Here is a 22,064-nt window from a genome sequence, read left to right as displayed (position 1 = left end):
GACCACCCAACTCTATTAGTGAATTCAATAACAAATACTGTACTGTAAAGGCTGTCATGAGGCTGTGTCATGAGTGCTTCTAGTGATTTAAAAAGACAATACCATATAACCGCAATATATATATATATATATATATATATATATATATATATATATATATATATATATATATATATATATATATATATATATATATATATATTCTAGAAATGGGAAATTCAGGTCCAGAAAGCAAAAACTAACAGCAACTTTACTGTATCCACGGGTGCTTCACCTTAACTGGTGTGTTAAAGAGCTCATTTGACATTCATGTGCAAGAGACGCAACTACTTCATTTAATACTTAACTACTGTTTCTCCATTTTTGTACTCTTTAATTCGATAAAATCACCTTTTTTGCAACATGGTCAGCAAATGTTTCTTCGATCCTAAAGTGATTGGTTGACTTGTTTTATTTTGAAGGCTTGACGGAAGTTGCTATTATAACAAGCGTAATGTACCAACACACACGTGTGTTCATAGGATGTCTTGGTAAGAGGAGGAGTTGAGTCCGTTAAGCAGTATAAAAACGTTGTTCGGCTTCAGTTCTGGCTTACTTCGAATGACGATCATTTGAAAGTATTCGCAACAAGTGTTCGATATTTTAGTTTGGGAGATCGTGAGAAGTGGCGGAGAAAGTTTTCGTTTCACCTGTGTGGTGCAAGTGGTGCAGACGTCTATGCGTGACGGTAGGTTAACGTTTTTTGAAAAAATGGTTAATTCACAACGTTACACCTGACTAAGAGCCGTTTATCTTTTTCATTTTGATGCATTCACTTTCATTGTGATTTGGACACGTTAAGTAAACTCCGTCACCGAAAAATAAATGCAAATTGTGTATATAAATCTAGGACTGTAATAGAAAATGTTATAGTCGTTGAGTTTGTTTGCTTTTCGGTTTTAAAGCGCATGCATGGTGTGATGCTTGATCGAAATGCTTTGTTTTCTTGATGACGCAATCATCAACAAAGAATGTAAGTTTATTGAATGCCCTGTCGCGACATGAGTCTTTACATAAGTTATGCTTAAAAAAAGTTACATTTCAAAGAGTTAAGTTTCAATCATCACGCTCTAATTACTACTTGTAGCCAAGAGGCGCATTTCCCCTAACACTGTTTAAAGGTTAAAAAAAAATCGAACCAGTATATTCCACAAAAATACTTTTTTTTTTTTTTTTTTTTTAACTTTGCCTAATCGGGGTGACTCAAGATAACGTGAGTGTTGACTAATGGGGTAGTCATTGCTGCCTTTCCAAGTTACTCTAATCTTTTTTGGGTTAAGTGTAGGTGAGTGCATTTTTCCATGAATGTCGGGTTGAATGTACATTTTGAATGCATGGTGCAAACGATTCAAGGTCTGTTTGATTTGAAAGTGGAACGTTTCATTGCAATGCGAATGTTGATATGACGCAGTTCAAGAGAGTGTGATGCAACTTTTTGAACATACCCTTTTGAATGCACATGTTAGTGTTTTAATGGTACCATTTTCATGTAGATATATATCTCCTATATAAGACGATTCAACACGTATTTCAACATTGCAGTGGCCTTGCATCTTATGAATATTTATATATTTAAAAAAATGTATAAATTGCATTTCAAATGCAGGTTAAGGTTAGAGTAACTATCATTCATGGCTATTAGATAAAGATTTCACTCTTGGTCCTCAATAGCTGGCATTGTGAATGTTTTGTACCTTTCCCTGCACCAGCAAATTTGAGTGAAACCATGCGACACTTGGCAAGATCTGCAGATCCTGGATAACCATCCTGATCATTTGAATTGGGGGCTCATATAAAGGATCGTCTTAATTTTGCAAAACCCATCTGAATGATTCCCAAGACTTTTAGAAATATACAGTTTTCTGTGGCCTAAAAGTTGGAGGTTTTGGAAGTTATGCATCTTGTTCCAGCTGACATTCAGTATATATAACACAATATTATAGAAAAGGGAATTGCAAGCAGTATGTGATGGCTAATGTGATGGTCTGTGGCTGCTTTGCTACTTCAGGACATGGATGACTTGCTGACAATGATAAAACCATTAATTTAGATCTTTATAATAAATGATGTGGGCAAATGTTTTTGACCTCCAGATGATGTGCGTTTGAGGGAAACTGCATAACAAGGGATAGAAAAGACATTGTCATCCCAGAATAGCCTCCAAAAAAATCTTTTGGAGTGGCCTAGTCAAAGTGCAGACTTGATCGAAATGCTGTATAATAAGATTTAAAATCAATTTATGCGCAACAAACTCCCCCATACCTCTCCCAGTGTTGCAAAATTAAAGCAACTCTGCAATGAAGAATGGGCCACAATGTGAAAGTTATAAAATAAAATTTTGGTTGGTGCTGCTGAAGGGGTCAGTACTTTTCCCACATAAGGTCAGTTGGCTCAGAACAAAAAACAGCTTCTTTTAACAAAAATATTCAAAATGCATTTTTATTTACTTAGGTTATCTATAGCTACATGTTTTATGCTATACCCATTCTGTTTGTGTTTCTGTCAAGGTGCTGTTAAAGTCAAGATGAGGTACCTGGCATTGCTGGTTCTGTATGCACTGATGACCGTGTTCTGCTACACAAGTGCACTGTCCCAAAGTCCTACTTATGGGGAACGGGGATCAGATCTTGGTATTCAGGTATTTCAGCAAGTCGTCCGCTCCAGGCCCATGGATAATGTGGTCCTTTCGCCACATGGAGTGGCTTCTGTCCTTGGTATGCTTCTACCAGGAAGTCATGGAGAAACCCGCAAGCAAATCCTCACTGCTCTCCGATACAAGAAAAATGGTGAGAGACTGTAAGAAATTCTGAGCCAGGTTGTCTCAACGGCTTGTAATTTGTGTTTTTGGATCTCCACAGGACCGTACAGAATGTTGAGAAAACTGCACAAGACCTTGACAGCAAAGTCCAACCAGGATGCCATTCTCATTGCCAACAACATGTTCAGCAAAAAGGGCTTCCCCATGCAAAAGAGCTTTGTTGACACCAACAAAGCAAATTTTCAGGCTGAGAGCAGAAGTGTGGACTTCAGTGACCCCCAGGGGGCAGCAGATAAGATCAATGCTTGGGTCAGCAACAAAACCAGAGGTTGGTCATGTTATGAGCTGCAACAGCTCTCTCAGTTAGTGCTTTTGTTCATGTGCTGTTACATGTTTTAAACATGTCTGTGACGTGTGTCAGAAAACAAGTCAAAGAATTACAGTGCACACATCTTTATGAAATACAATTTTTTTGGGGGGGCAAATGTTTGATTTTTAGATACCCTGCATGCAATTTGCCACCTGCAATTAGTGAATTTGTTGACTTGTTTTTAATGTTTTCAATATTTCTTAAAAGAAAAGTTAAAAAAAATGCTGCATTTCAATTAGAAATTGATTTCAATTAGAAATCGTTTTGACCTAATTGAATTTTAAATCCTCCAGATCAGGAATTTCAGCCTATCTCCAGGACATTTTCCATGTTAACAAACTTTGTATTGAATCAAAATAATGTGTTTGTTTTTTCATGGGTAAACATTAATTTTGTCAACCAGTTGTTTGTTTTTGGTTTTGTTTTTTTGTTTTTTGTATCTGACATGTTACAGATCAAACTTGTGAACTGCATTTTAGTTTACTTAAGTTATTGCTTTGTCACTTTAAAAATTCCTGTTTGAAAAAAGGGACGGAAATTATATTTTGACTTGCTTTCCTATTGTTAAAATATTAATCAGCTGCAGCCCAGAATACCATAAATATTTTATGTGCCCCTAATAGACTCTTTCATGGATGGCCAGAATCTGTAGTATTAACACCTTTTAATAAAGATTTTTCATAATGGGCCTCTATTTATTGTAGAGATTCTGTTTACATTTTTCATATATATATATATATATATATATATATATATATATATATATATATATATATATATATATAATGTATGTATGTAGTCATTGTTCTGAGTGATCTAATATTGCTCCTGTTAAATACTCATCCAGGTCACATCACAAGCTTAATCAAAGCAGAGATGCTGGATCCTATCCTGACCCGCTTGGTTGTTCTAAACTCCATCTATTTCAAAGGCTTATGGAAGTATCGCTTTCAGCCTGAAAACACGAAAATGAGGCCCTTCACTGGCGGCGATGGCAAAGTGTTTAAAGTTCCTATGATGTCCCAGCTGTCAGTCTTCAACATTTGTAAGTTCTGATCATCTTTTTATGATGCACTGATACAGTAAAAACATATTTTTGAAGTCTATATCTCTGAATAGTAGTGAATGAGCTGCAAGATGTCTTGAATGGGAAGTGACTGAGCAATACCCATAGCAACTTGAATTTACGTACATATTTTGTCTACTCATTTTGCCTGCAGGTGCTTTCCTACAGGCGTCAACCACTGAATTTAAATACATTTATGGGATTATCACTTCTGCTTTTCATGTTTCATGAAACATGCACACAGCACCTAAAGCTCTGAAATTATCTAGACAACAGTTTCTAGATGTCTTTTATTTTTTAGTTTTTATCTTTTTTTTTTTTCAATTGATTCAGTCCTCGTACGCTTTTAACACGTGAATGATTACATGCATGTTAATGTGATATATGCACACAAACTGGCACGCAATTAAAAGTTGCAGTAATTTGGTTTCACCACTTATGACTCTGACCATGACAAGATGTCTGCCACATTTAAGTCTAACGTCCCTGTCTTTTTAGTCTGGCATGTGACATCAGGTCATCACAGGTTCAGAATAATGAACCTGAAAATGTGAAGTCACTGCTCACACTTTGAGCAAGTCACTCATTGTTGTCCACATTCCGCATCTGGACCACAGTTGCTCCTTTTTAATCTTTTCTTGATCCAGACTGATTGCATCATGTTGATTCAGGTTTTGGTCTGTTCCTATGCCACCTCTTTGTCACAAAATATTCTGACACGCACAGTCCTTTGGTGGTCATCTAGAACACTAAGCATGGACCAATTGGTCATTCCCCCGATAACAGCTAAATCTGGACATAATTCTCAGGTTTGATAATAGCATTCATTTGCAAACAAATCTTGCACGCATTCTACCGGAATTTCCCATCATTCCTGTACCTGTCCAAACACATGTCTTGCAGCAGTCTAACTAGCTTACCTTCTGATTATTATATATTTATTTATCTGCCTATTTTTTACCATGATGTCATGGACCAAATTAATAACTAAATCTTAGTTAGTTGAATTGTTACTGCAATATGAATTTGAAATAGTTTTTTTTTGTCTATGTGCTTGTTTGTTTTTTTAAATAAAGGGCTGAAGGGACTTAAGTTCTGCACTGTAAATTTGGCATAGACGCTGTAGTGTACATCGTCAAACAAATGGCCTGCTGGCCGCATACGGCCCGCGAAGATGTTTTTTTTAAAAACACCATAACTCCTGAGCCAGTTGTGCTTGCAACTTAATTCCAATTGATTTCGAAATCAGAAAAGCGGAGCTTTGTGTCGTTAACACATACAACACGGTAGCTGGCATGTTTTCAAGTTTGGGGTTAGGGTAATATTTAGGGCAGGGGTGTCCAAAGTCGGTCCTCGAGGGCCGCTGTCCTACTTGTTTTCCAGGTTTCTTTTCCTGACACACCTGATTCCAATGATCAGCTCATCAGCAAGCTCAGCAGAAACCTGATAACGATCCTGATCATTTGAATCAGGTCTGTCAGGAAAAGAAACCTGAAAAACATGCAGGACAGCGGCCCTCGGGGGCCGACTTTGGACGACCCTGAGTTTGAGTAATAGGTGAAAGCGGTAATAATGGTTGTAGTTACGAGAGGCTGGATCTAAAATATATGGGATGGGGGGGAAGTAAATTTCATGCAATTCAAGAAAAAAATCATATTTGGGATATATAGGGGACCAAAAAAGGAATGTGCTTTACTTAATTTATATTTTTTTTTTTTTTTTTTGCTTTTCAAAAATATATTTACATTTGAAAACTGCTTTTCATGATGAATTGAGACCAGGCCATTTTGCGTGGCAAAAGAATCGACATAATAATTGCCATTGATTGTTTTTTTTTTAGGTTATATAGCATGATTTTTACCTACCCAGCCCGCCTAAGAATGGATTTTCCTCCATGCATCTCCTGAACTAAAATGACTTTGACATCTCTGGTGTACATTATCAATTTTGCCTGACATTTTTAAAAATACCTCATGCAGTTATGTGTGAATAAATCCTTTTTTTTTTTTTTTCAACTTTTGTCCACCAGGCTCAGCCACCACTCCTCAGGGTGTCCGATATAAGGTGATTGAGCTGCCCTACCACGATGACACAACCAGCATGCTGATTGTTCTTCCCTCTGAGGATACGTCCCTGTCACACATTATCCCACACATTAACACCGCAACTGTGCAGGGTTTGCGAAAACAGATGCGTGTGCGGAAAGTGCACCTGCTTTTCCCCAAGTAAAATACACACAGTTGCGGCTTGCTCAATTGGACATTGCAAATAATGTGTGGATATTTGTGCGTTTCTAGGTTTTCAGCTGATGTTGCGGTAGACTTGAAGGATTCCTTGTCAGTGCTTGGTATTTCAGACATTTTCAAGCCAGAAAAGGCGGACTTCAGCAACCTGAGTGAGTGAACATTCTGTCAATCTCAAAATCAAAATATGACGTCTTTTTTTATGTGCAGCAAGTTTTGTTAAGACATGAGCAGGGCTTGATAATATGAAGGGAATGTTGGCTGTTTACTGCTGAGAGCTGGTCTGACCATGTAATATGTCTAGATGTCCAGTGTGAAACTCAAACAAATCACTTCCCTTCTACATTAATAGAAGTTTAAATCCACTAGCGCCACCCAGTGGTGTAATGAGTCATGCGCTGTTCATTTTTTTTTAGCTAAAGCAATCCAGTCAGTGTCTTTTTAAAACCGCATGTTGAGTGACATAATTTGCTTTAGGTTCAATAACTATCAATGGTTTATCACCTGTTTTCTCGTTTGGTCCTGTGCTATTTGTAAGCTGAGCTGGTTGCGACTTGAGCTCAAAGTCTTTTCAGTCAACAAGACAATTATGTTTTCACAGGTATTATTTGTGCATAAAAAATAGATTAATTAAATAAAATGACTGCTGAATATGTTTAGTATCTTTTTAAATTTTACAGTAATTACATTTGTGTTCACTGAAATATACACAGTAAATTCCAGCGGTGTCTGTGTTGTTGTTAGTGTACAAGTCCAGAATTATTGTGTGTTTGTGCGTGCTGCCTTAGGTTCAGAGCCTGTCTATGTCTCCAAGGCCCTCCAGAAAGCCAAAATTGTGGTGAATGAAGATGGAACAAAAGCATCGGCTGCCACAGGTGTGTTTTGGTTTTGATGTTGTGCTTTCATTTGATCAATACGATGTTTTAAATTAATTGACTGTATATTGCTCCCTCTCCCACATTCAGCTGCAGTTTTGATGGCTCGGTCATCTCCTCCTTGGGTGTTGGTCGACAGACCTTTCCTGTTCCTCATCCGGCATAATCCAACTGGTACAGAGCTTTTGCATTTTATAAATCTCCCTATAGTAAGGTACATTGTAATAAAAGTGCTATTTGCTGTTTTCAATGGAATCTTTTGCTTCGTGAATAGACCCTTCATACATTTAAATGACCGCCTTTGTCACTTTTCGTCAAGAAAAGCCTGCATATATTTTAACCACTTTTCCTCCGTCTTCAGGTACAATCCTCTTCATGGGCCAAATCAACCAGCCCTGAAGCTATTGCCTGCTGTGCAGCACCCCCTAGTGGTTTTGTGGAACTACAGAAATTGCTTGCTCGCACACAGACAAGCAATGCTCACTGAGCTGTAGATTACTTTTTTTTTTTTTTTTTTTTTTTTGCCATTTGTTATTTCCACAAATGCATGATACACCGTTTTTTTTCCCCAGCCTTATTTTTTTCTTCAATTGTTTCTAATGGAATTTGTTAATTGTGTATTTTATTAACTGGAGTGGCATACCATGGTTTTTTTGTTTTTGTTTTTTTTAATACTGTCATTTTCAATAGATATCACTCCGCTCTAAGTTATGCATAATCTTGAGGTCTTGCATGCAACTGTTTTAAGTAAATTGTTTTCTTTCACCGAGGAAAGTTTGTACCTCTTATTTTATTTGGAGCTATAAATACTAAGTTTATTCTTTGAGAACGTTTGCCTCTAAATTTGTCTTTTTGCATATGTGTGTGGGCGGAGTTGATCGTGACTCCGACATGTCTGAACTGATTTATTAGGCCCGATGCCAGCGATATTCAAATTACATTGCAAATAAATACATTAAAATGGCTGAATTCAATTGAACTCTTAATAGAATTCCCTGTATTTATAGGCACAAAACAAGCCCATCTACAGTACTGATTTTTAGGGGACTCGTTTGCCTTACAAAATACCACCACTTAATGGCACACGTAAATCAAAACAGTCTTGTAAGTTACAGGTTCACACAAAGTGTTTTCCATTTGCATGACCGCTTGTCACATTTCACGACTTACAGAAGGCAATTTGGCTTTCACGTATTTTGATGCTTTAATTGGCCACAGAAATGGTTTGCTCCATATGAAGTTAAAAGAATAGTCTCTTTCATCATGCATTTTGACAGCAGTTAACAAAATAAACATCACAGAAGGGTTCAACATGGGCATACTGAGTGATCAACAAAATAGGTTGGTCGAATCCGAGATGAAACGTTCTGTTTCCAGTCATAAAACAATTGTTAGACGTCCATTGTATTTACCTGTAAACGTATTTTGTGCACTTTTTTATTACATCTAAAAGCGTAAGTGCTTTACGGTAGTGCGTAACCCCGCATGATTTGCTTTGCGCAAGACTTAGAGTTATTACGGTATTCGGAACAGAAGCTCAGTGTCAGCTGATCCTCCTGGACTGGGCGAGGAAAGAATTAGCAGCAGGAAAACATTGTTGCTTGCTAGTTAAACCATGGCTGCGGAGATCCATTCGAGGCCCCAGAGCGCCAGGCCAGTTCTTCTGAACAAAATCGAGGGACATGCAGACGCTGTCACCGTTGCGGTTTTGATCCCGAAGGAAGATGGAGTGATCACTGTCAGCGAAGACAGGTGACTTTTCCGACCTAGCTAACGCTCGTGTTAGCATTATTGGAAGAACCTTGCGGAATTGCTGTATTTCGTGACCACTGGTTATATCGAATAGAAGTGTTTTTTAAATTATTTTTTAAAGAAATAAAAAACGCTCAGCTAAACGATCAACTAAAACAGACCACGATCAGAATTCTCATTATTTAGCTGGGAGGCATTTATCTCAGAAATTTGCTGAACAAATGTTTGAATAAATTGCTGCGTTTATTTTGTCAAAAATGGCGTGCTTGCAAAATGTTTTAAGTGGCTGACTTTAAAAATGCGTTCTTTTGTTCGTAAGTGTTGTCGGTCGAAAATGAGGTCTTGAAAACCCGCAAAACGTTGCACTACACCACCCCAATTTCGTTTTCCTTTTGAAGCCGTATAATCCCTCCTGTGTATGCCTCCAAAATGTGCACCGATTCATTTGTGTATTTTTGTTGCTCACATTTTAAACACACGACCAGAGTCTGTGTCCCATGAACATCACATTTTGATTTGACACAGTTGTGTTGATCATTTGTACTACAGCGATGCAAGATGTCAGCTGCTTCCTGCACATCCAACAGCTGTCTCTCAAATCCAGTGAAATGGCTGTTTTGGATATAGTTACTAAATTGTTTTGGAAGTGAATGAAAAAAACAGCATCATTTAACATAAATGCAAAGTGTTGCAAATTGCATCACACTTCATGGTTTCACTGAAAAGCAAGATGAAACACAGACCTCCATGATAAAAACTACGGTTATTATTTCTGGTGTGACTGACTCGCTCTTTATATAAAATTGTGCACCATGTGATTGCTATTTTTCTGCAGTCTGGGAGATTGAAATCTGGAGCCTAACAGGCCAGCGTTCATTTTCTTTTTCTTTCCTGTGTAACCTTTGTGAGCTAATCCCGGCTACTTATTTTTTTCCATCTCTCTTTGATGTGTGGATAAACTTTGAATTTAGTGAATTTAGTGTCAAAGTCAATGCAACAGTGGTTCTCACATAGAAGGCCTGTGTTCAAACAAAATAATAGAGGCATTATTGTTCAAAAGTAATACTATTGAAAGCCACGGAACCTCAATGTACAGTTTTGAACATGACCTTTGCTTTTGAATATAAGGACCCTTTGAGAATCACTACTACACCATGACAAAGTGGCTTTTACAAACAACTAAAATTGACTATGGACTGGATATCTGGCTGGAATGAGATCAGCTCTGCTGAGTCGTAAATTATATGTCCTCTGTCTTTTCCTTTAACAAATGTTCAGTTTTCTCAGTCAAGCTCATTATTGGTGCCGGTAAACAGCGAAATAAGACTTTTCCCTCTGGCCTGCATTGTTGCAGCTAATTACAAGTTTTGGGGGGAATTGGCAATTAAAAATATATTATTACGTTTAATGAAACACTAGGACAAAATCTCTAACATGGGGACATCAAGTGTACCCAAAGGGATCACAAGACAACTATTGCTGTGTTGTATCTGCTTGGACACAGTAGTAAACTGTATCAAAGCTACAACATGATTCCAGCCTTGGAAAAAGCAACAATGCTCTTTTTTTGTTGAGTTTGTAAAGGAACCTCTAAAATTAAATACATTAAAAGTTAAACAGTTTCAGTTTGACCTAAAAAAAGGATACATGGGCGGGGGCTAAAATAACACAAAACCTATGCATTCTTGTATGATGTTAAACAGGACCAATATCTCCTAATTTTAATAATTTTTGCTTTGCTAGCCCCACTACACTACGCCATCTTTCTTCAGGAACAAAAAGCCCCCGCTTAAATTGACACATCAAGCTTGATTGAGATTTGCAAATTCACAAAGACAAGCCAAGTACTTTCTGGGCGAAAAAAAAAATATGGTCAGACAAGACAGTGGTTGTGTGTAAATAAATATAGTACATTTGGTGAAGTGAAAGTGAATATTTTAAGCATAACCTTGTGATTGTGACCATGTTAAACCCAGTTCACATTTTAGTTTCGTTTTCCCTCAAAGGGTCATTATGGCTGCACAATATGTCGCAACTATATTGTCATCAAAATAATGGTGCGTGCTGTATGCATCTTGCAGTTTTATTTGAGATTTTACGCTTTTATTTGGACCAGTCAGATTCGACGTAAAGGCACATCGCCATCTAATAGGTTAGCATCTCGGGGCATTATTAACATAAAATAACATTTAAAAAAAATAATTGCAAGTTATTACAGTTAATTATTGTCCCATTGTGCCTGCCTTTTTTGCCGTATGCTTTTTTTTAAATGAAAAAAAAAAAAAACTAATTTCCCCAATAATATATATTTATGTAAGCATTTAACGCTACTATCGCATCGGTTTCTGATATTGTGCCGCTCTTCTGTGAAATCTTATGAAAATGTCATTGCCTTATCGTATTAGTACATATACACAACAAATTGATGATTAACTTGTCTTAAATTCAGAAGTCATGGATAATAGTTGTCCAGGTTTCTATTGAATGGGGTTTTGTTTTGGGAGATTCTATCAAGATTGATGCACAAGATTTAAATTTGCGGGCCACACAAAATCATAGTAATGTGGGCCTGACGCCTTTGCATAAGTGTTGGTACACCTTTTTTCTTCTGAGCCAGTTGTTAGCATACAGTTGTGCTCAAATGCATTGTGACATACATACTATACGACTTCCTGTTTTATTCATTTTGTGCATTACAAGAACCAGATTGGATTTACAAAGTAGTGTTGAGCTGAAAATATGTGCATTTTTTTTAATGCATTTTTTTTCCATGATTTCAAAGTGAAACTGTATCTTTCACAGTTTTACATTATGTGGTTAAGACAAATGAATGATACTCTGTTTTCCCCACTGATCTATTTTCAAGCATGGCTCATACAGTTAAACAAAACAGACGCAACTGTAATGGTTCAGTTTGCCGGTAATTGCGTTCTGCATATCATTTCCAGAACCATCCGGGTATGGCTAAAGAGAGACAGCGGTCAGTACTGGCCAAGCATCTACCACACGGTATCCTGTACGTACAAAAATTTTCACCCATTCCACAGAATATGCACCGCTATAAAGTGACGTGCTAATAATGATGATATTTTTCCATGTCTCAGCTCCGTGCTCATGTATGTCATATCACCATGACAGCAGACGCATCTTTATTGGCCAGGACAATGGAGCAGTTGTGGTGAGTGGAACATCCACAAAACAAATGGCCTTGTTCTCACAGGATCGGCTTTTGCCTTTTAGTTGCTCAAGTTTAACTTCTTTAATTTCTAAAGAGACTAATTTAAATAGCTCTCTTCCAAATGCCTTTGAGTGTGAGCTAGTTATTTGATTTGAAACTTGTTTTGTTTTGTTTGCTTGCCCTCAAGGAGTTTCTCATCTCTGAAGATTTCAACAAGATGAACCATGTGAAAACATACCCAGGTGAGTAGTTTCAATAATGGGTTTACTATAATGCAATCAAAGCCAGGAAAGATCGGATATAATTGCCGGCCAACAAGTTTTTCTTTGTTTGTTTACATTTGTTATTTTGTTGTGCTAAAAGTAAACTAATTGTTGTTAGGGCTTTCAACTTATGTTTGATATATACAGTAGTTTGATTTAAAAAAAATCTACTTTGATTCATCTAAATTGTTTGCTTTTTTGATGTTAAAAACGACATGTATTTGTTTATTTACTCGTCAAGTTGATGAAATGAGGAAGGCCTCCAAGAGATAGACATGAATTGATTGCATAGAGTTAGCCTTAGACGAAGGATGAAGACTAGAAGGCCTAAAGTAAAACCACCTTTTTCATTCTGACAAATAACGGCACCTTCTTCCTCAAATCATTTCCCGTTCCTTCAGAGAATTTTTCTTTAACTTCAGAGAATTTTTCTTTAACTTCAGAGAATTTTTCTTTAACTTCTCATTCTTTATTGACATCGTTTTGACATTGTATTGTTCAAACCTTTGCACACAATCACTTATAGATTCTGTGTTTTTGCCTGCACAACGAATAAAAAAAGAAAAAAAAAAACTTCCCAGAATACTTTTCAATTAAAACATTACTACCGTGATCATATTAAGTTTTCTGGTTTCATATTGAGGCAGAGTCCATGAAAATCCTATCTATGCCTATTGCTTAAACAAACCTGTTCTTTCATATCATGCTGCACCCCATTCTTAGATGGCAATGAAAATCTTGTTTTTCTGACGACCATCATTCAGCCTACTCAGTGGAAAATGAAGCTGTTGCGGCAAGCTGCTCCTCTGTTGTAGTATATCACGTCAACACTGGAATCTGCTTTTAACCACTTGGCTTGGAAATTAGTCAAAAGGGACCGATCCCACTTAGTTTTCACTGTCCCGTCCGTCTTGCATTTAGATCGGTGTACTTAAAAGTAGGTATTGCAGAGATGGAAAAAGTCCTCAATGTTTTTCCCTCACTTAATCATCTCTCATCTGCTAACATTTTTTGACGACAGTTCACAAGAATGCTTCACCCATACTACACGATAAAATTATAAATCACTGGTTTAACGGTTATCACAAAAATACTGATTACTGTGGCTGTTTTTTTTTTTGTTTTGTTTTCGGATTTAGGTGAGTTCAGTAAAGTATTCTGGAAATAAATGGTCTTGGGTTTCTTTTATCTGAAGCTTCAAATTCATTAGTCAGAACAGTGTGGCGGTCTGTAAGAGTGTGTGAAAAGACAAGAAGGAGAGAAAATTCCTATTCACTCAAGATGAAGCCCTAAACACAAAGAAACATTCCTGTGTTCAACATGCTTATCAGTCAACAGAGTAGAACTAATTACGACAAGAAGGGAGGCAAAAACCACGAAATTTAATATGTCTGTGTTGAACTCACTTATCTTTCAAGGTTTTTTCATTATAGCTACACAGAGAGTTCTCATTTTAAGTGAAAGAGTCTTTGTTCAAACCAAACCAGGTAGCGGGTGAATAAAACATTATTCTCATACTTATTTTCCATTACATGACTTATTCTATCATACTGCTGTTTTCCTCGATTATTCAATGGGAAAAGCCCATCAGTTCATTGATTCTATACACTCATATGAAAACCAATACCAACAATGGTATTAATATTCTAACTGTGTGGACAAACTGGTCTAACTGTTTGCACAAACAGACAGAAAAAACGTGTGCTTTCTATGTTTGCCATTTAAAGATGGGATTTAACATTATGTGTGAATGTGTGTGTTTTGTGCAGCTCACCAGAACCGCGTTTCAGATATGGTGTTCACCCTGGAGAGCGAATGGGTGGTGAGCACCGGGCATGACAAGAGTGTTAGCTGGATGTGCACCCAGAGTGGAAGCATGCTGGGAAGACACTATTTTACATCATGGGCCTCCTGCCTACAGTATCCCTAATTCACGTTTTGTTGTACACAAGTTTCTCATTTGAGTGATTTGAAACCTTAACGCTCTTCTCAGATATGATCATGAGACTCAGCATGCTTTTGTTGGCGATTACTCTGGGCAGATTACGCTGCTGAAGCTCGAGAAGCAGACGTACTCCATTATCACTACGCTTAAGGGCCATGAAGGTAAGGTGTTACACTCCAAAACACGCAAATATATATTGTGTAAAAGCAAATAGACTTGATATTGTAACTCAAATCCTAGCCTGTTTTCTTATCTGGCCATTTTGTGGCAAACTGTGGAAAAAGATCAGTCGTTTTATTAGATTAAAATCTCCATGAGTCAACATGCTTATTTGTACCACAGGTATATTTCTTAGTGTTCAAACATTGCAAGCAAATATGTTGGATTACGAAACATTTACATTTGCAAATATTTAAGTTCTGGAATTTAAAAGTGTCAATGTAAATGGATGCTTTCCTTACTGTTTTGAATCTACTAAACATAAGACCAAAGTGTGGTTGGTACTCACACTGGATACAACCTCCATTTCCCTCTAAATATATATAATGAGTTAAATGATGTTATTAAGCTAAAAGGTCACATTTTTTTGTCCTCGCCATTAAATTTAATTGATTTCTGTGGTGTAATATCACAGCCTTCAGCAAATTTACAATGTGCCATAAGATGTAGTTTCTTATTTTATACAAAAAAAAACTACTACTTTTGCTGTTCTCCATAGGACGATTAGGATCACACTTGTGTGAATGAAGCCATATGCATATGTATATATTTTTTTAAATAATTATTTTTTAAAGATACTAAAGAATAATGTGTAAGCCCTCATAAAATCGTTCCTTCACACCTCTCAGCATCCCTCAATATTTTTTCTAATAAGTTGTAAAGAAGTCATACGTTTAGCATAATTTGGTGTTATTTGGGTAAAGTGCCATTAAATTGTAAATGTTTGGTTTCTTTGCTATTTCAGATGCAGTTTCATTTTATGCCAGCAGGTGGCAGTGTTAAACCTCAGTACTGGGATTTGTGAAAACAGTAACGAAAGAAGCGTTATCAAAAGTGTTTTAGTAAAGAGCAGTGTTTCCCAACTTTTATTGTACCAAGGTTCCCAAAAACGTCAAAAGTTAAGTTAAGTATGTTCCCTGTCAATCTTTCCAGGCAATGTTGCAGCTTTGTGGTGGGACCCCGTCCAGAGATTACTCTTCTCAGGTGCTTCTGACCACAGTGTCATCATGTGGGACATAGGGGGGCGCAAAGGACGAACCTTACTCCTGCAAGGGCACCAGTAAGTCCATCAGCCTTGAATTTGTGTGATTGAAATGTTTTGAACAGTTAATTAGTACATTTACTCAAAATAATGCTTTAAATGAGGAGCTGTCAACAATGTCTCCCTGTATGTTTTTGTTTTCGGATTCACGAAAAAAGAGAATTCATTTTATTTTACTGTATAAATCTAAATGTAAATATTCAGGTCGTATAAATGCATGAGTAATTCATGCCTATGAAAATGCATAGCAAATCTTAACATGCATCATCAAAGGTCATTCCAAAAAAAATGTGGTCAACATGCATTTGTTTGGTAAAAAGAAAGACCAGCGACTAAAAAAATTGAAGCAATTTTGAGCACGCTTGTTCAGTGATGTTCAATAATTGACTTCTTTGCACTTGTGGTGGTGAAATATCGCATTATGAGAAAAAGTGTGATAGAACACTCTTCTCTATCCTTCAACTCTTCTAGTGACCGTGTCCAGGCACTGCGCTACCTCCAGTTCACCAGGCAACTGGTGTCATGTTCAGCTGATGGCGGCATAGCCGTGTGGAACATGGACACAACAAGAGAGGAGGTTTGTATCGATACTCCCTTTGTGGCCTCCCTTTATGACTGTTGGATATTCATTTTTGAGAAGCTCCTGAGCAAAAAACACACATCGGATTATGTCAAACCCCCCCCCCCCCCCTCCTTTTTTTTTTAAACAATATCACAGATGGTTGGATGCAGTGGTTCTGACTTAGGTTAAAAAATAGAGGAGAAATCAATAAAATACGCAATTGGCCAGTGAAAGGAAGAGTATTACTATTTTACAAACCTTTGGATCGATAACTACTATGTGATGAACATGCCACAAGATTTCTCGTTTCTGCACAGCACAGGATTAATTTTTGTGGGCTCGTTGGGCCACAACTGCAGTAGTACACACAGCTGACGATAATACTCCACCGAATGCTTCAAAATGAACCTCACCATACCAAATAATGTATGGACACGAATGCCTGGGAATGCTTTTATTTTGAAGTTTATTCTTTAAAAGGATGTTGCATCAACAGAGACGACAGCCAATGTAAACAAACAATGCAAAGTTGTTCCAAAATCGCATTATTTTATTGTACAACCCCTGTTGCCAATGTTTATCTCAGCCTCTAACATATTTTGCCGCGAGTTAGCAGAGCTCATCCCTAAAAAGCTGAAACATTTTCTCTATCTGACCTTTTTTAAAAAAAATTAAAAATCTCTACTGTGTTGTCAGGCACCCCAGTGGTTGGAAAGTGACTCCTGCCAGAAGTGTGAGCAACCTTTCTTTTGGAACGTCAAACAGATGTGGGACACTAAAACTTTGGGGCTCAGACAGGTACTCATTTCGTGCTGGCAGCAATATTATTTCGGTAGTGTTGTGAATTGTTTCACTGTCATCAGTATAACCGTGAATGTCTATCTGTGTTGCAGCACCATTGCAGGAAGTGCGGCAAAGCTGTGTGCGGTAGATGTAGTTCAAAACGCTCCACATTTCCAATTATGGGCTTTGAGTTTCCAGTGCGGGTGTGCGATACTTGTTTTGACTCTATTAAAGAGGAAGAGTGAGTCAAGTGTTGCGTACACATTTGTAAATCTATTTTTCACTTTATACTGCTCGTGGAACCAGCAGACAAAGCTGATGAGCTGTGAATTTCTTTGTGCGCTATACAGCCGGACACCGTTGGCCACGTTCCATGAGGGGAAACACAACATTGCCCACATGGACATGGACCCATCCAGAGGCCTGATGGTCACCTGTGGAAGTGACCGCGTCGTCAAGGTTGAAAACTGTCTTTTGTGGTATACAACTGTATACAATGTATTAGGGACAAAATTGAATATTTGCAACAGCGCAGTATTTAATTGACTCCATTTTATTAATCCCAAATAGACTACTCTAGTTTATGTAAACCACACTGCTTTGGATATTAATGAATCAATAAATTATCTGACTAGATGGATAACTCATAAATGCATTCTAACGTGTTCTCCTTTAAAAGGCGACTATGCAACCGTTATGCGAATTAACATTAAGGTAAATTATTAATTACCATCTAGGTTACTTTCTTTTGTATTATGTATAATCATGGTTCAATATTACTTTCTTGGGGGGGGTAGGATATGTTCTTTGAACTTCAACCTACACCTTTTGAGTATGTTTGTTTTGTCATTTTTTCCTAGTCATTTAACATAATACTAAAAAAAAAAATACAATGACGCCCTAAAAGTTCTGAGGCATGCTCAAAGTGTATCTTGTTTTTCTGCTTTGTTATGATGATGATGATGATGGTGATGGTGGTTACCCGCAAGTAACGATGTCACATCCAAAGAGTCATTTTAGTACTTGGTGTTTCTGACTTGTCATCGGGTATTTGTCTGTACAGATCTGGGATATGACGCAGGTGGTCGGCTGTAGCTTAGCAACAGGCTTCTCTTCACGCTGATTGGTCCAGTCACTCCTCAGGTGTCATGGAAACCCCTCTGTACACTGCATCATCGCCATCATGCCTGGACTCTGCAGCTTCTGGAGATGTTAACATATATATGTGTGTGTGTGTGTGTGTGCGTGCACATGAATGAATGCAAGTAGTCCTTGTTTTTTTTTTTTTTTTTTGGGAATGATCTCTTTAATCCAACATGAAAGTGTGTACGAGTTGAGTATATGTGTGTGAACCTGACACCACACAGAGCACTAAGCACAAAGGTGTGTGTATGTAAATGTGTGCATGTGCCCTAATGGGAAATGTTGATATTGGTGTTTAATACTTTGTTTTCTTGACAATGGTCAGTTTTTTTGTTTTGTTTTTTTTAAAATCCTTGTACTGTAATATTAGGATTGACAAATTCCTGACCTGCCGCACCTGTAAAAACATTCTATTGCATATTTTTGCAGTCCACTAACTGTGTGTTATTCAGTAACATGTTTTAACACAGCACCTGTACATAACCTGCTTCATTTAAAGTGAAAATAGTTTCTGATCCCAGTTATCACGACCCCCGTTATTATTAATTATTTTGTTTTGGTCTCCTTTTCACCAGATGGCCTTAAATCACTCTCAGGAGGTTTTACATCACTGGGGTACCATTGGGCAGGGCTCTCATTTTACAAGCTAGCATGACCATTTTTTCAACACACCATTAAAATGTGCGCGTCAGTCATCGATCACATTGGGTGTATTTTAAAATGTTTGTGATGCAGCTGCTGTGATGCTGACCCGCCCTGATGTTGATCCTAAATGAGGCGAGAAAAACTAGTGTGTTGCTATAGCAACAGATCATCATTGCAAGGTCTAGCTCTGTTTAGCAGCAGCATCAAAGATGCTGTTGCTAAGGTGGGGAAATAGACTGTTGAACTCAAGTGTTGAGTAGACAAATTGCACTGTTTGTCGGTACATTTACCGCACGTGACACTGACGGAGAAAACTCCAATGTATTTTTGACGAATACTCGTAAAGTAACTCATTGAACTCGATTGGGTTTTTAAGGCACTTAGTTGATGGACAGGTGCGAAAAATTTGAATGACACTAAATGCTGCACATGAATTGTTTCCGGCTGTATCAGGGCTTCCGATATTCCATCATATGCCTTAAAGACAGAAGGACGCATCCTCAGAGGGTTTTTTTTTTTCAATGGGTTTTCAGTACTTGTGAAATCCCGCCGCGCACTAATGTAGTGAACTTCCAGATGTCTCCTATTTTGGTTTGATGTTTGTTCACCCTTCCTTTCCCTCACGTGTGTTCAAGGATTCCGCTTTGCAGGAAACTCATCCCTACATCGATCGAAAGAATATTTGAATTTGTAATGCTCCTATAAGTGGTGGCTGATTTGTGCTTATTTTGGATGCCCGCCTTATTCTGTTCTGACAAAGCGAATACCATATATCCCTGATCACATTCCAGTTTTTCATGTAGTATATATTTATATTTGTAGTAAAGTATTTATTGTCTGTGTAAAGTGTTTAGTTATGTTCTTTTTTTTATGATTACAAACAAATGCCTTTGTAGTAGAGTAAACGGGCATTTTTCAGTTGCGCCCATGCAAGTGTGATTCCGAAGTTTAGCTTGGTAAACATGGTGTATGGTGTGTGTGTGTGTGTATATATATATATATATATATATATATATATATATATATATATATATATATATATATATATATATACACACACACACATACATGTATACTGTATGTATTGTATACATATATGTATGATGTTTGTACTGCATATGATGCTTTTTCACAAAATCAGGCTTATGTCTCCCAAACTGAAAATTGCTAATTCTACACCCATTTCTCTTTAAAATGATATATCATCTTTTCCGCACTATAAGGCGCACCGGATTATAAGGCGCACCCTCAATTAATGACGTATTTTAAAACTTTTTCCATATATAAGGCGCACTGGATTATAAGGCTCACCCTCAAATAATGACATACTTTCAAACTTTTTCAATCACACTATAATAATACTCAAAGAAATAACTCAATAACTCTAAACTCTCAATAGCATGATAACTTGTGTCAATATGAGCAACCTTGTTCAGCTGTAAACACACAAACAGGTAAAGCTTACTTTATCAGTTCATTCCCCATCAACGGATCCGAATCTCAATATTGTTCCATATATAAGGCACACCTGATTATGAGGCGCACCATCAGCTTTTTTTTAAAAAAAAAATAGGCTTTTAATTGTGCCTTATAGTGCGGAAAATACGGTATACGAAGGTACTATAGATAAAAAATGAACAAGGTTACAGTAATTTGAAAGTCTGACATCACTAGTTGGAAGAAATGTTTTTATGTTTTGGCACATTTGTCTTTTAACATTGTGCATTACTTACTCTCTTATTTTCTTATACTGTACCTGTACTTCAATTACAATTAACTTTTTGGCAAGACCTAATCGAGGTTGTTCCCAACATGGACAGCTCTGTCTGCCAAAACTTCCTATTTTCATCACTAACGCAACACTAATTTCCCCGACGTAAACCAGATATTATGACAACACATCACATATATATTCTAGACTAATGTTATTTCTCCTCTCTAAAATAATCAAAACGGAAATGCTAAATGCTGATCCACTGAAACATCCACTTCACCTGATATCGTAGACTTCAATCACTGTAGACACGATGACAATGGTGATTCATTTCACTGTAGTTGGTTATATTTTGCCAGGTTCCAAAATTGTGGTCGAATATGATTACGGTACAGCTTTATGTGATTAGTCGTTTTCTTAATAGATATCCATTTTTGAAATGCATGAAGTTGATCTAACTTAAGGTCTCTGAATATCTTCATTGAAACCACACTGGTTAAAATATATGCTTAATTTTTGTCATGACTTTTACAAGCCACTAACCACCTTAAATCACCACCTATCAAATGCTCTACACACTCATTTCAAAACTACATTTTTCATAACACGTCCACTTTAAGGTGGTGAATATGATTTCCTTAACTCATTCAATGCCAGGGACGTATTTTCATGTTTTTTAAGAGTCCGGACATTTATTTAATACTTAAGTAACTGAAAATTAATGTTTTTAAGTAAGTATCTTGGATTTAATGTCCAGGCGCTTAAAAAAAGAGTGAAAATACGTTCCTGGCATTGAATGAGTTAATGTTATAAATGATCAATCTCTGTGTCCCACCAACATACTCATGTTGCAGTTTTACTGCTAAGCAAGAAGTGGAGGACAACTCTGACCACTACAGCAAAACTTGTTTTCAAAAAATAAACTCAGACCTTAAAATAGCAACAAAATAATGTCCTTATTGTGTTCTAATCACTCAAGGAATTGATGCGAATGCAGTCTTAGAAATCTGCAGGCTTTTACAGTTCATTCAAATGAAAAACCTGCCACATATGTGCTGATCCACTGTAATGGTGTGTTTAAAAAATATCTAACAGGGTAACTGTCTATGCACATTAAAAATATATATATATATTCTTAATAATGCTTGTATTTGGAGTGTTTTGCGTTTTTTTGTGATTATCAGTGGCGGCCTTTCAAATGAATAGTGTCTTTAATTTTTTTATTTTAAATTGCCCACTTCCAGATGGTAATTTTCTTTCATGGATCACGTAGTATGTATAGTGTCGGTCTAGTTTAGGTCATCAAACCATTGTGTTTAACACGCAAGATGACTCATCTCCTTACAAATCCTTACAAATGATTTTTTATTTTTTTTTGGGTTATATTTCACTGTTTATGTTTGCAATCTGCCTGTAGAAAGAATCTTATAAATAAAATGAGAAATTCCATTTGAACCAATCATGTTT

The 22,064-nt window shown here is 37.0% G+C and overlaps 2 protein-coding genes across 2 annotated transcripts; both read left to right on the top strand.

The window, feature by feature from the left end:
- The first annotated feature begins 512 nt into the window (after nt 1-512).
- Nucleotides 513-8,325, top strand: serpine2 (serpin peptidase inhibitor, clade E (nexin, plasminogen activator inhibitor type 1), member 2). Its single transcript, XM_088428544.1, has 9 exons — nt 513-727; nt 2,547-2,825; nt 2,898-3,125; nt 4,015-4,212; nt 6,263-6,458; nt 6,531-6,628; nt 7,265-7,351; nt 7,442-7,525; nt 7,713-8,325. The coding sequence occupies exons 1-9, from the start codon at nt 718-720 to the stop codon at nt 7,748-7,750; spliced, it is 1,218 nt and encodes a 405-aa protein (XP_088284670.1). The 5' UTR covers nt 513-717; the 3' UTR covers nt 7,751-8,325.
- A 578-nt stretch (nt 8,326-8,903) lies between these two features.
- wdfy1 (WD repeat and FYVE domain containing 1) lies at nt 8,904-22,056 on the top strand. Its single transcript, XM_088427388.1, has 12 exons — nt 8,904-9,103; nt 12,052-12,119; nt 12,208-12,281; nt 12,469-12,523; nt 14,314-14,464; nt 14,538-14,650; nt 15,642-15,768; nt 16,222-16,327; nt 17,009-17,110; nt 17,206-17,336; nt 17,446-17,554; nt 18,159-22,056. The coding sequence occupies exons 1-12, from the start codon at nt 8,967-8,969 to the stop codon at nt 18,216-18,218; spliced, it is 1,233 nt and encodes a 410-aa protein (XP_088283514.1). The 5' UTR covers nt 8,904-8,966; the 3' UTR covers nt 18,219-22,056.
- Nucleotides 22,057-22,064: the final 8 nt, after the last annotated feature.

Source organism: Hippichthys cyanospilos, chromosome 11 (assembly GCF_059441005.1).
Source record: "Hippichthys cyanospilos isolate Australia breed blue-spotted pipefish chromosome 11, RoL_Hcya_1.0, whole genome shotgun sequence".
NCBI classification, from domain to species: Eukaryota; Metazoa; Chordata; class Actinopteri; order Syngnathiformes; family Syngnathidae; genus Hippichthys; species Hippichthys cyanospilos.
The sequence above is the reverse complement of the archived record's forward strand: the minus strand, read 5'-3'. Positions and strand labels throughout refer to the sequence as shown.

Bases quoted from the DNA above. Each gene is read 5' to 3' on its own strand.
- wdfy1 (XM_088427388.1), top strand. From the start codon at position 8,967: ATGGCTGCGGAGATCCATTCGAGGCCCCAGAGCGCCAGGCCAGTTCTT. The intron at 9,104-12,051 runs GTGACTTTTCCG...TATCATTTCCAG, and splicing joins ATCACTGTCAGCGAAGACAG to AACCATCCGGGTATGGCTAA. The intron at 14,465-14,537 runs GTATCCCTAATT...CGCTCTTCTCAG, and splicing joins TCATGGGCCTCCTGCCTACA to ATATGATCATGAGACTCAGC.
- serpine2 (XM_088428544.1), top strand. The intron at 3,126-4,014 runs GTTGGTCATGTT...ATACTCATCCAG, and splicing joins GGTCAGCAACAAAACCAGAG to GTCACATCACAAGCTTAATC. The intron at 6,459-6,530 runs GTAAAATACACA...GTGCGTTTCTAG, and splicing joins GTGCACCTGCTTTTCCCCAA to GTTTTCAGCTGATGTTGCGG.